The sequence below is a fragment of the Harpia harpyja genome, chromosome 6, assembly GCF_026419915.1.
Source record: "Harpia harpyja isolate bHarHar1 chromosome 6, bHarHar1 primary haplotype, whole genome shotgun sequence".
Taxonomy (NCBI): Eukaryota; Metazoa; Chordata; class Aves; order Accipitriformes; family Accipitridae; genus Harpia; species Harpia harpyja.
Window position 1 is genome coordinate 18,217,480 of NC_068945.1, and position 12,571 is coordinate 18,230,050.

At 34.8% G+C, this 12,571-nt stretch overlaps 1 protein-coding gene across 3 annotated transcripts in view; it reads right to left on the minus strand.

Annotated features, from left to right (window-relative positions):
- The window catches only part of IPO8 (importin 8), a 47,098-nt gene that overhangs the window by 13,722 nt on the left and 20,805 nt on the right, over positions 1-12,571 (minus strand). For all 3 annotated transcript variants that reach the window (XM_052791028.1, XM_052791029.1, XM_052791030.1), the window contains 11 exons: positions 12,130-12,229; positions 10,389-10,465; positions 8,997-9,113; positions 6,671-6,760; positions 5,819-5,984; positions 5,051-5,211; positions 4,479-4,604; positions 2,612-2,678; positions 1,784-1,909; positions 1,189-1,286; positions 67-162 (listed from right to left, as the gene is read on the minus strand). In XM_052791028.1, the coding sequence (XP_052646988.1) occupies positions 67-162; positions 1,189-1,286; positions 1,784-1,909; positions 2,612-2,678; positions 4,479-4,604; positions 5,051-5,211; positions 5,819-5,984; positions 6,671-6,760; positions 8,997-9,113; positions 10,389-10,465; positions 12,130-12,229 (1,224 nt within the window). The remainder of the gene's footprint in view (positions 1-66; positions 163-1,188; positions 1,287-1,783; positions 1,910-2,611; positions 2,679-4,478; positions 4,605-5,050; positions 5,212-5,818; positions 5,985-6,670; positions 6,761-8,996; positions 9,114-10,388; positions 10,466-12,129; positions 12,230-12,571) is intronic.

The window sequence follows — 12,571 nt, forward strand, 5'->3', positions numbered from 1 at the left end:
TTCTCAGGAATCATACACATATCATTGGAAACCAATAAAAGAGAAAACTTGTTCAATATAGATCACCTGGTCAATACCCCGTCCTTTGCATTGAAGAACAATTACTTCTAGGAGTTTGGCTGCATGGCACTCTGCATCTTCTCCTGCATCTCCTGTTAATACCTAACAACCAGAATGACAATTTAGTTTATCAGTATTAATCACTGACAACTCTGAAAGCAAGTGCTCCTGTACCTGCACACATCAAAAAGCCTCTACATGGCATATACATATCTGTTCATGCTATATTTTGTGAGGAATTAAGACACATAAAAATCATCTCTACAGGACATAAACAACAATACGTGGCTAAAGATGAATTTAAGAATTTAGAAGAAATTGCTATAGTTCTTGATGAATGTTAGTATTCTTTATATGTCATTGCTTTCCCTTTTTTAAAGGAAATGTTACTTGTATGAATCATTGATGTTTTCCACATTCTGTTCCTGGTTTTTTTACTTCAGTTCTAATAGACACTGGCAGATTAACAGTCTGGCAAAGTGAAGTCATATCTCTAGGCTAGTTGTATGTACGTAATCACTCTATATATATGCATATACATGTGAAACTGACTGCTTCTTATCAGTACATTTCAACCCTACATTCAGTGTCAATCAAACCTGACAAAGAAGCAGATTTCTCAAACACATTCAATTTCTATAAGTTTCTTAAAAATAAGCAGGTAGCTAGATGCGTAACACTCTATAATGCCCAAAATCAGAGAAAGGCTGCAGTGTGGTCTCACACTTTATTATACATGAGAGAATCAGCATAAAAGAGAAAGATTGTAAATGTAGGAAGAACTTCAAATGAGTTTGCACCTTAGCTGACAACTAAAGAATCCAATCACAAGATACACAACACAGGAAAATCAGGCTTCATTAATTCCTCTACTTACCAAAATAGCTGTTCATAGAAGAGAGTCAAGACAAACAGCAACTTTCTCCCACACAGATTTGTGCATGTAACTTTTTAAAAAGCATGTCACTTAAAAAGTGTGAAGGTGCTATGTGTACTCAGAACTGAGATGACACCAAATTTCATTTTGTTCTGAAATGACTGGCCACCACCTGGCATGTTCAGGTCACTCCGCTAATCTGATTGTTAAGTACCAGTGATAAAAGCAACAGTAAGAATCAGAAGCCTTACCTTTTTACACATAGCATAAATGATTTCTAAATGCTTTGGGTTAGACAGTAAAGTATCAGTGTCAATGGTCACATAATTATGCAATAGAGGCATCATATCTGCAGAACAGGGAGAGCAAAAGAGAAAAAAATTACAAACTAATCCATGCAAGTGCTAACCAGTGAGGTTGTAGACCTATAATGGAATTCATTAGCACAGATTCTTGGATATGGTTGGAAATCCAAACTCTGCAAAAGTCTATTCTAGCAGAAGTCTTCATAAAGTGCACCATGCGGGGTGCATTCTCAGAAGAGGAAACAGAATAGGACTACATTTTAATTAATTAATTTGCAGTTTCACATTAACTTTGTATATTTCAGCTTTCTTTGAGTTCAGGACCTCCTACAATAACTGATCACACTGACAGATTTGAACATGTTTCTCCTACTTAAATACGCTCCTGTTACACTCCCACACTAAACAGACAGTCAGGGCGTGACTCAAATACAGGATCATTTTAAACCAAGACACTAAATGGAAGCGACCCTTATTAAGGTGGGTTTTAGAGATGAATCCCTAAACAGTGGAAACATCAATAGAATAGAAGTGACCATACCTGCAAAGTACTCAAAGCAATCCTGCTGGAAAACCTCATATAGAACACCTAAAAGCTGCCACATTTGAGGTGAAATCATCTGGCATGTCAAGCTGTAGGCCAAGGAGAGAATTTCTTCGTAAAACTCTGGAAAGGAGAAACAATCTGAAGCAGGGTGCTTTAAAAAATAAGTTTAGCTTGCAAATTCCTTGAAATCTGAAACCAAGCCCCAAGTCATATAACAACTAGAAGACTGCAATTAGTAACTAAATCAACATGTAGAAAAATAATACAAATTGGAAAAGACTCTTAGATGGGCCTTATGTTGGCTATAGTTACAACAATATGCATAGTTTTTCATTATAAATACACACCAGAAAAATATCTTACCAGCACATCAGAGACATTGCTTCTAAACAATTTACTGAAAAACATTTTTATTTTCTCAACATTTGCTTTTTCTTGAATGCCTTATCACAAAACTGTGTAGCTCTTTAGTGCAGGGTACTGATAAAGCAGTCATTTAATTGCAGACCATGTCCATAAAATACTAATGTAATTGTAGATGTTGTCCTTTAACACAGCTAGCTAGAACTATAACCAGAACCGCATCTTCTGCTTTTGAGTCTCACCTCCAAAACACAGTAGCCAGCCTGACTAATGTACAAAAGGAGATCAGGGGAAACAAATCATAACTGAAAATTAATGTCTTCTTTTCTTTAAAGAAGCACACACACAAAAAAAGATGAAGTTCTGTTCAGGAAGATAGTATTGTTTGCAATAATCAATTTATGAATTTTTTATGTAAAAACTTGTAATGTTTTTCTAAAAATTATCTCTAAAACATACCTATAACGTGTTTCTGCAAAACGAGGCCAATGATCTGTAAACAAATGCTCTCCAGCTGTTGAGTTATCTGAAATAAAAACATAAAGCAGTTTATTTAAAAACTTAGAAATACAGTAATTTAATCAATGTATTTGACTAATTCAGTTTGAGAAGTTCTTCAAAGCAAAAAGGCTTTTATCACTTTTTAAATGCTGCAATAACGATCATAATATTATGAAATAAGGTCTCACTGATGTAACTACTGAAATTTTCAATAAACAGTATTGCTTTAAAACTTGTCACTTACAGCATTTTTCTTTATTTTAAAAAAATCTTATTTTATGGTTATACTATAGATCCTATAAAAAACTGTATCAGTTGTCCTGTCTGGATATAAAGTAACACTGTACTCAAAGTGTTTGAGATAAAGCCTCTGTCCAAAATCTTTGAAGTAGAATGGGTTAAAAGGAAGAAAGGAAGAGATGCTTTTGCCTAAGGTCTATGGAGAGCTTCCCAGAGTAGGCTCAGCAAGAGGAACCCATGCAGAAATCGGGAGCATAAAACTGTGCTGAAGTCAGGATTCAGCCTTGCCATGTTGGACAGTGAGACTACATTTATAAATTACACTAAATTACAAGGAGAACTATATGGCCACATTATAAACCTAATTAAAACCAGCAAATACAGACATTTCATGTTTTTACCATAGGTCATTCATTACAGACATGATCTTGCAGGATGTCAGGCTTTCTGGGCTTGTTCTAGCAAAGAGTTTAAGTATGTGACCACAGATTCATCCACTTACCTTCAGACACTTGACTCAAAAGTTATCCCCTAAACTCTCTCCATACTTAATGGTGAAAAGGAAAATAATTTCTAAGGAGTTTTCAGCCTCATATATCATTTCTATATCACTTATATCACTTGTAAAATGATTAAAGATCCTGAGATGAAGAGCACTCTGCACAATATTTTAGTTTGTGCTTCACACAACAGAAAAACAAGCTGCTAAGTTTATACCAAAAATACCCCAACCCCAAAGGTTTTCCTAGGCTAAAACCTGAAGATCCACTTCAGACTATCGTTCCTGATGCTCAGCTTAGCTACCAGATTTCATTTTAGCTTTCAAAAGATGCAAGGCGTTCTTGTAAAGGAATGAAAGATGTTTTGAAACCCAAAGGAACACAGTGGTCTTACAGGAAAATAATTAGTATTTTAATGAATGTATTTTTAAAATTAGAAGCTTCATAAAAAGATTTCACACTTGCAATGAAACATTCTCACTGTACATCAAGGAAGCAAAACAATCTAGGACAAAGCACTTTTATGCCAAATGAGCTTAAAGTTACTGACTGACTTTGCCTCTCTGGTCAGTCACTGAACTGCTTCCTACCTCAGTCAGCCCAGGTGGTATAAGCAGAAAGAATCTCTCTCTTCCCTGATTATGTGAAATGCAGACTTACATCACACCACAACTGGGAGACCAATTCCTAGGAATTCTATCCAAGAAATTGCTGGGTAAACAACAAAATATGACTCATCATTGTAAAAAATCAGCCTTACACAAAATATTTCTCCCTAAAATCTATTTCAACAGTCTGTAATACAATTATCCAATGAAGTGTTTACCAGAATAAAGGCTAAGGATTCTACCCTCAGGATATAAATTCCCCTCAAAGTTGAGGGCTAAACAATTAAGAAATCACAAAAGTAAACTGGGCTTTAAATTCAAATTTGTCAGAAATCACCTGGTACTAATCCACCATCCTGCTATAGTAAATGCACATGCATGCCAACTCAAGTAATGCAACATATAGAAGTGTTTGTTGTCATGAATGAAAGGCATGACGGAAGAGCAGGAGAAAAAACGTATAAAAGAAAATCTCACCTCCTTGTGATCTTCCACAACTGTCAGGATAGTGTCAATTGTGTGCAAGATGCCCATGGCCATAACCGTTTTGTCCTCTACTTCCTCATATTCTTCACTCTGAAGTACTTTACCAAATATTTCAGCCTATGAAAAAAACCAACCAACTTGACATTCAAGAGCAAACTCACATTTCTAATTTCTCATGCAAAACCAAGACAGCTAATGCAACAGCAGCAATGACTTATCTGTAAGAGCTGTCAGCGTTGAAAAATATGCTCCTTACTTTTGAAAGGGGAATATAGAAAATTAAGAACTTCTCTTTTTTTGAGAAATCTGGCTATGTTAAGTCATTTGAAATGTTAAACAGTTAGAGCTTGGCTCATTAAAACCAGTGACAAAATTCAGTAACTTTGGAAAACCTATAGGTTTTAAAGATGCTTCACACAGGAAAAAAAACTATTGTGAATACTATAGGCGGACCTTTATAAAGATTACTTTAAACAATGTGCACTTCAAATACAGTTCATTAAATGTTTACCAAACTAGGCATGTGCTTCTGACTGGACTGTTATTTTAGTATTGTCTCTTACCAGGTGTTGCGTCATGTCAACGGCGATAGTAGCTACTTCCTGACTGTACTCACAGATCATCTTCTGGATTACATTAGTAAGATCATCATTTTCCGTCTCTCTAACAATGTGCAAGAGCTCTTGCATAACTGGCCTTACATAAGGCTTCACATATTCCTTGGCTAAAAAAACAATTGAAACTAGGTGAAATCAACTATCCATAAACACAAATATACAGTATCTCAAAACTACTAGGTAACTGATACTCTTGAACAAAATAATTTTTTTAAGTTTAATTTACTAACAACAACAAAAAAAAAAAAGCCAAAAAACCTACCCAAGGCACTTTTACAGCCCATAACTAGTAAACTAACAAAGTAAATCAATTGTAGATTTACCACATTCAATACTGAAATGCCATCTACAACAAAAATCCACTGTTTGGGGGGAATACACGCCCTCATACATAGGCAGCATTCGTTCTTAAACATACACACTATTTCACTTCACTAAAGAAAAACAAAGACAGGTGTTATTTACTTTATTAAAAGAAATATGTTGATTGTAACTTCTTTTGTGCAGAGACCTGCCGTAAAAACTTGAATTCAGAATTCTGGGATGTATACAGTAACTAACGAGCAAATAAAGCTGTCTAAACACGATGAACTGTTCTGAATTCTATGTCTTTAAATGGCAGAAATGTTTAGATAAATCTGCACCAACCTCCTCATCTCTACAAAAAAAACCCAAACCATCAGTGTATACAACTGATGAATCACTGTAGCATACCTTGCTCTTGGTTGCTTATTAATGTCTGAAGAGCTATGGCTGCTTCTACTTTGACAGGCATTTCCTTATCATCGATCAGGCTCTTCTTTGCCAACTCTACTGCATTCCTCAAGTTTAGCTCATTGTGAAATTTCAAAGCACTGAATGAATGAAGTACCCAACAGGACTGCATGACAAAAAGAAAAGCAAGTTAGGGACTATGGCAATTTGTAGAATTTTTTAACTGATTCAAAAAACAATGCTAACAATCTCTCTGTTTGCATGTATTGCTTTTTTTTTTTCTTAATTATGGTGTATTCATACAGTAAATATAACAGTTTTTGCACTCAAGCAGTTCTTTATTTTTCTTTCCCAAATTCCAATAAATTCAGTATGCACATAACTGGCACTCATAGTTTTGGTCCTTCTGGGGAAAAAGAATCGGAACAGAAATTAAAGAAAAGTAATTATTTGTTTATGACTGATATGGGCACTCAGGGATTTTCTTCAAGCTACACTCAAACTGACATTATCTACTCTGTGGAAATCCTACCTATTCTTCACAGCCATCCAGCCACTCTAGTTATTGAGTTCTGCTAACAAAAAATGGTCACAAAAGGGCCACAACCACTGCTCAAATTCTCCAGTCCGATAGTAAGAGGTAAACAATAATATGACACAGACTTTTCATCAATTCATTTAACTGACAAATAATTTTTTAAATCAAAATGCTGAAAAATTACTGTACAAGGTCATTATTTGAAATTTTACTATGTATTTGCTTTATTTCTTTCATTAACATTCAGAATAAAGTCAAACTGCAAAGGAAAGAACCATGGCAAATACTGAAATTGATATAACTGGTGAACTTACTCTAGCTCTGAGGTACCCCAGGTTAGACATGAACAATGGAAATACGTGATTCTGTAACATCAGCTCCATTTGATCCTTGAAGACACTCTTCTGTTGGTGTAAATAAAAATTAATTTTGGAGACCATTCATTTTACATACTTCATTCTAGCCAGTAATCCATTTCAACTATCAACCATGGGAAATACAATGACTTATCTATGTAGTAACGGTATTCTCTCATGAAGAGATCTGGATCTCGTACCTTGAACTGAAGAAACCTCAGAAGCATAGCAAGTTCAAAGCCAGATAAGTGAAAGAACTGTACGTATAATACTCAACTCTGTGTTACTCATTACAATACCATAAACTGGAATTTTCATTTTCTTTAAGGCAATTGATTCCAGCAGATTTTTCTTAAAAATTAATTAAGATCAATAAACTAGTACCTCCATTCTTCCTACAAGGAGTACATACATACCTGAAGATAAATATAAGCTTAGTATGAAACAGATCTGAGTTTCAAATGACCTACTGTTATTATAAGCATCAAAATTAATTATTTTACACACTACAACAATAACATCCTTTTTCGTGTTTATTAATGGACTAAGATAATTCCCTTGTGATGGAAATCTCCTTGGCTGGAGAAGGATATTCAATGAAAGTTATCCTTCATTATTCCAACCCTGGCAAATCCCAAGATATTCACAGGAAGCCAGGACCACCAGCATGGATACTTGGGACTTTCCTAGCACCTATGGCCCCAGGATACTAGAAAAGATATATGCTGAGGAATGTGTTACCACCTAAAGGAATGATTCACTGGATAAGATAGGAAGAGGGTGAAAGGGGGCATTCAATACAAAATGTATCTTGGATGATCACACTTCTACTTCACCAATGCACACACCATTTTTTCCCACATTGACCCCCCCAACCTTCAGAGAGGCAGATGAAGCACCGAGCAGAGAAAAAACAGAGAAGGGAAAAGAATTTTCCCTTGTGCACATAGGTCAGAGGTTTGCATGCATTAAACTGGAGCCGCTGTGGACAGCCAGGTGGCTAAAGCAAGGTCATTGTGTCTATGAGCTCCTTACAATCTATACCTCAGTCAGCTCACCAGCCAGAAAGCACTTACAAATCGAGTATTTTATGCAGAAAAAAGTTCTTGGAATTTTTCAATCTGCCAAATCCCAAACACAAGAAATTCAGAGTTGAGGGGCATCAGCAGTGTTTGGGGATTAATAGGAGCAGTATACTGGAATAAATCCCTTTTTTTCGTCAGGACAGAGATAAATGGGTTTAGAAACCCCCAGTTAATATGCAAGCACCTCACAACATGAACAACGTCTTCCTCTTTCACTGTTATACTCCGGCATGAGATAGGGCATTTACAATCCAACATAATCTACAAAAATTCTGCAAAAGTTACTGATGTTTCAGGATTTCAGATCAGATCGTGGATTGGTACATTGGTAAAAAATAGATGGTAAATGTTGGTAGGATGTTGCCTGTAACATGAAGACACATCCTGCATGGAGATACAACTCACATAAAATAAAATAAATTACTTTTAAAAGGAAGCATCCAGCACAAGGCTGCCATTCTCATGCTAAAAAGTGGAAACTTTTTGGCAATTACTTTTGACATGGAGAGAGGGCATATTTTGGACTCCACCATCTATAAGCATAAGGGAAACTGTAATCAATATTACATTAGAAAGCAACAGTGCGGGTTAAATGTGTATTCAAATTCCAGAAAAATACTCAAAATTCTGAAAACACTGTCTATAAAAAATAGGAAGAATAGAAACTCTGTGCTCTTTCCAGTTATTTTCAAAACTCCCAACTGGCTGATGAAATAAGACTTAAAGCCACACACTGCAGGACAAGAAAGCTGGAAAGCTAGACAAAGCATTTCTGCAACATGTTAAGTAAACATTTTTCTGGAAGCAGAAGCAGCCCACAATAGTGCAGGCTGTTAGCGGGTTTGCTAAAGAATCATAGGTGATGTTATTGACGGAATGCATGTTTGCTTTTTTAACACCCTTCCATTTTACTAGTAAAGCAGGAGAGGACCAAGGATCTGTTCTGTAGCAAACAAACAGAGCTTTGGAAAAACTTGAGAGGAAAAAATCTGCGTATAAAATGGGAATATAAAAACCAGGAAAGAATGTTAATATTTTTAAAGAAACAAACCCTGATTCTTATTGCAGAGTGCAATCACTCTACAAACTTTATAAGTATGGCTATGGGCTAGCCATACTTTATAAGCTAAGACTTTTTTATTGGAAATGGCAGTTGATAATAAGAATTACAAACCTTTTTCACTTCTTTACCCGCTTACCTTCAATAAAATATCTGCTAGGGATCCTATAACATGCAAAGCTCCATCTTTTTTCCTTGGATCAATGTTTGGCTCTGTCAGAATCTGGTAGCAATATGCCATCATTTTTGGCAACACCTATGCAAGACAGAAAACACATAATCTCCTTTTGTCAAATTATTTTAATATCATTGTTTAAGTTAAAAACTTCATAATGACATTTTTAAGTAGAAACTTTATCTTGGCGAAAGCAACTGTGAGGTACTATGTGTAGCATCTTTCAATAGTTAAAATTCAAAAGGTTCCTTTTTCAACTTTTCAGCCAAACTTGTCAAAATTAAATTAATCTCCTTGAAATTTCACATTAGCAATAGTAAATAAGGTATTTTTGTTGTTGTCTTGAGGCAAATCAAAAAAAGTGATGAAAAGGCAAAAGGCTCAAAAGTATCTCTCCCATTTTTTCCCTTAACTTCTCTTCTGGCTTGTCTCACACATATATAAATACATACATGTGTGTACATATATGTATGAACATATACATATTCAAGAACAGCTTGGACTAAAACCTCATAAACTTATTTTAATCTATTGATCTTGGCAGTAACTTCTAAAGTTGACTAGACTTAGAAAGGTTTCTTGGCAAAATTAATCGTTTAATGTCATTTCCACACCCACTATGTGCTTTTCAGATATTATGACATTTTGATGGTCTCAGTACAAACTATGAAAATGAGGTCAGTGAGCAAGCACTGTTTCAACAATAAAGAAGTAAAAAGGTCATAGGCTATGCCACCTGACATAAACACCATGCTCTTCTCTGAAAATCCATCTGGAAACAGAGCTCCATGTTTACTGGATGTTAAAATGGTACCCAGAAAAGTTCACAGTTTTAGCAAACTGACTTATGCTTTCCAGGCTTGACCAGGTACTTTTGCACAGATCATTGTAAGTATAGAAAGATCTACAGAAAAGTTATGTCCTCATTTAAAGAGCAGCTGTATGAAATTGGTTTCATTCTTGCTAATTTCATTGCTGTCAACAGAATTTTAAATAAAATCAGTGAAAATTAGTAAGGATCAGGTTCACTTTTCCCCCTGCTACAGTTTGGGAAGCTCAGAACAGCTGTGACAGAGGCTGTTTGTAAACTTGGGAAAATACTAGTACATCTATTCCAACTCAGTTTGTATCCGGCAGGTTAATTTTGAAGCTGCAAGAGGAATCCACTTATTTATTTATTTATACATACACACATATTTTAATTCTCCCAAAATTGAGAGCACTCAGCCAGGAAAGTGTTTGACTATGTATTAGCAAGTAGATTTTTCAAGACTAGCTTCCTGTAGCATCTTCAGATTTAAGGGAAAATACATTATTAAGGAAACCTCAAATAATTAAAACCCACTAGTTCCATACCTCTTTTCTCTTCTTCGCAGCAGTATAAAGGAGATTCTGTGCTGCTGTTGTAGTGGATGCATAATCCTCAAATACATCTAACAAATTAAAAAAAAAAAAGAAAAAAAACCACCAAATTTCCTTTTCAGAATGACATAATAAGATTTTTATAATCCATCTTGTTTGTGGGATATCACAAAATCAGGGTGAATATGTAACTTCAAAACTATTGACACATGGCTAAAGAGTCAGACCCAAGCTTATGTCAAATAGCTTATGAAAGCATTTACTACTTGCCTTCCAAATCTACTGACCACTTATCATTCCCTTTATTAGGAATGCGTTATTTATTCATTAATTCTTTTGAGACCAAGTATTTAAGGGATGAAAACCCTGGCTTTTTTTTTTTATTAAAACCACTATAGGAAGAACAACAATACATTCCAGTACCATCTGTAAACCATATGTACACATTTTTGGTTTGATTTTATTAAAACCTCATGTGAAACTTTTTGTATGTAAAAACTACTTGGATCTGGGGTAGTTTTAAATGTGCTGAAAGTTGAAGCTTTTCAGCTTCATTCATTAAAAGTAAACCTTTAATCATATTGAAAATATAATTTATATCTTGGGGAAAAAAAAAATCTGTGCTGCCAAACATGTTCTAATCCAAACATCCCTACACAAATTGAATTAAATAAAAAGATCAAAAAAGGTAATCTTAAAATGTGGTTAAAATTTCACACTAACTTTTCCTCAGAACTTGAAGATAAAACATGATTAAGAAATACTACCAGACTACTGGAATTCTTGTTCCAAACCCAAATATGTCTCACTAAACTTCAATTTAATGTCCTTTCATGCTTGTTTTTTTTTTTACCTTCCACAATAAAATTTAAATCTGTATTTAACTGTCTCAGCTATATATAAAACCAGGATTCACTACTTATACAGAAAGAACTGAATTCATATACCAAAAATCAGCAATGTATTTGTACCCCAGTGATCCACACTATATTGTGATTAATTTTTTGGATAACAACTCTCCAAGTTTCTTTAATTATTCCATGAACATTTACATTCTGTTTTCACATATGCTAATCCCAAATCAACTAACTAAAAATTCCCAAACACTACATTTGTCTGTGACACCTGGCTTACAGGAGCTTTCCAGCTAAAATTGCTATATTTTTAAAGTACCCTTCTCTTTTTCAATGACATAACTCTTTTAATAAATGTAATTATTCATAATATGGTCCTATGTGATATTCCCAAGATTCTGCACTGTGTCTTTGGAAAGAATACATGTATCTAATTATCTTACAATTTAGTAACAATAATTGGCAAAAAAATGCTGAAGACATTAACAATTTTCAATTGGGAAAGAGCAAGTCAGGCCTCTTCTGGTCAAAGTGAGAGCTGCAAGAACTTGCAGACAGCTGGCACATCTGCAGTTCAGGATTCTGAAATTGGCATTAAAAAGTAAGCAAGCCAGTCTATTTGGGCTGCACTGAGCATGTGAAGTAGAAAAAAAATGTTAAGAGAATCATTTAGTTTAAAGCTATCAGACAAATGGCCAAAACTCACTTGATCTACCTTCTTTTAACTACAAATTGGTGAGACTTAAGAAACAAATTTTCTTCTTCCTATTGTTCAGGACACTGGTGAAGACAGAGACATTACAGTGGCCATACTGTTAACTGGGACTATAGTGTACAGTTATGATGAAAGCAAAAAATAAATGCTAAATACAAATATTTACCAAATTTCATGCGGATATATTCATATGGATCCTCTTGCCAGAGCTCTTCATCCTCATCTTTGTAGCACATTAGAGAGAATATCACTTCTTCTGTTATACTCTAATATTAGACAAGTCAAATAAACATAAGTGCACATAAAATCAAATTCCAGTACTCCTTCCCTCCACCATGCACTAATATACTAGACCTACTTTTCTGAAGAGTAAGACTCTTTTAACCAGTGCTCTTTTATTTTGGCTAACAGAAATAAATTACAATATACATACTTTCCTTTTGCAACAGTCCCAGACAGCAGTAACTATATAATCTATCTTTATAGTAATACATTACCATACACAAAATATACTTCAGGACATAGTCTATAAACAGCAGAACACCACATTCTGCAGAAGGATCTCACTAATGCAACACTTAACATGAAAATGGATTTCAGAGTCCATG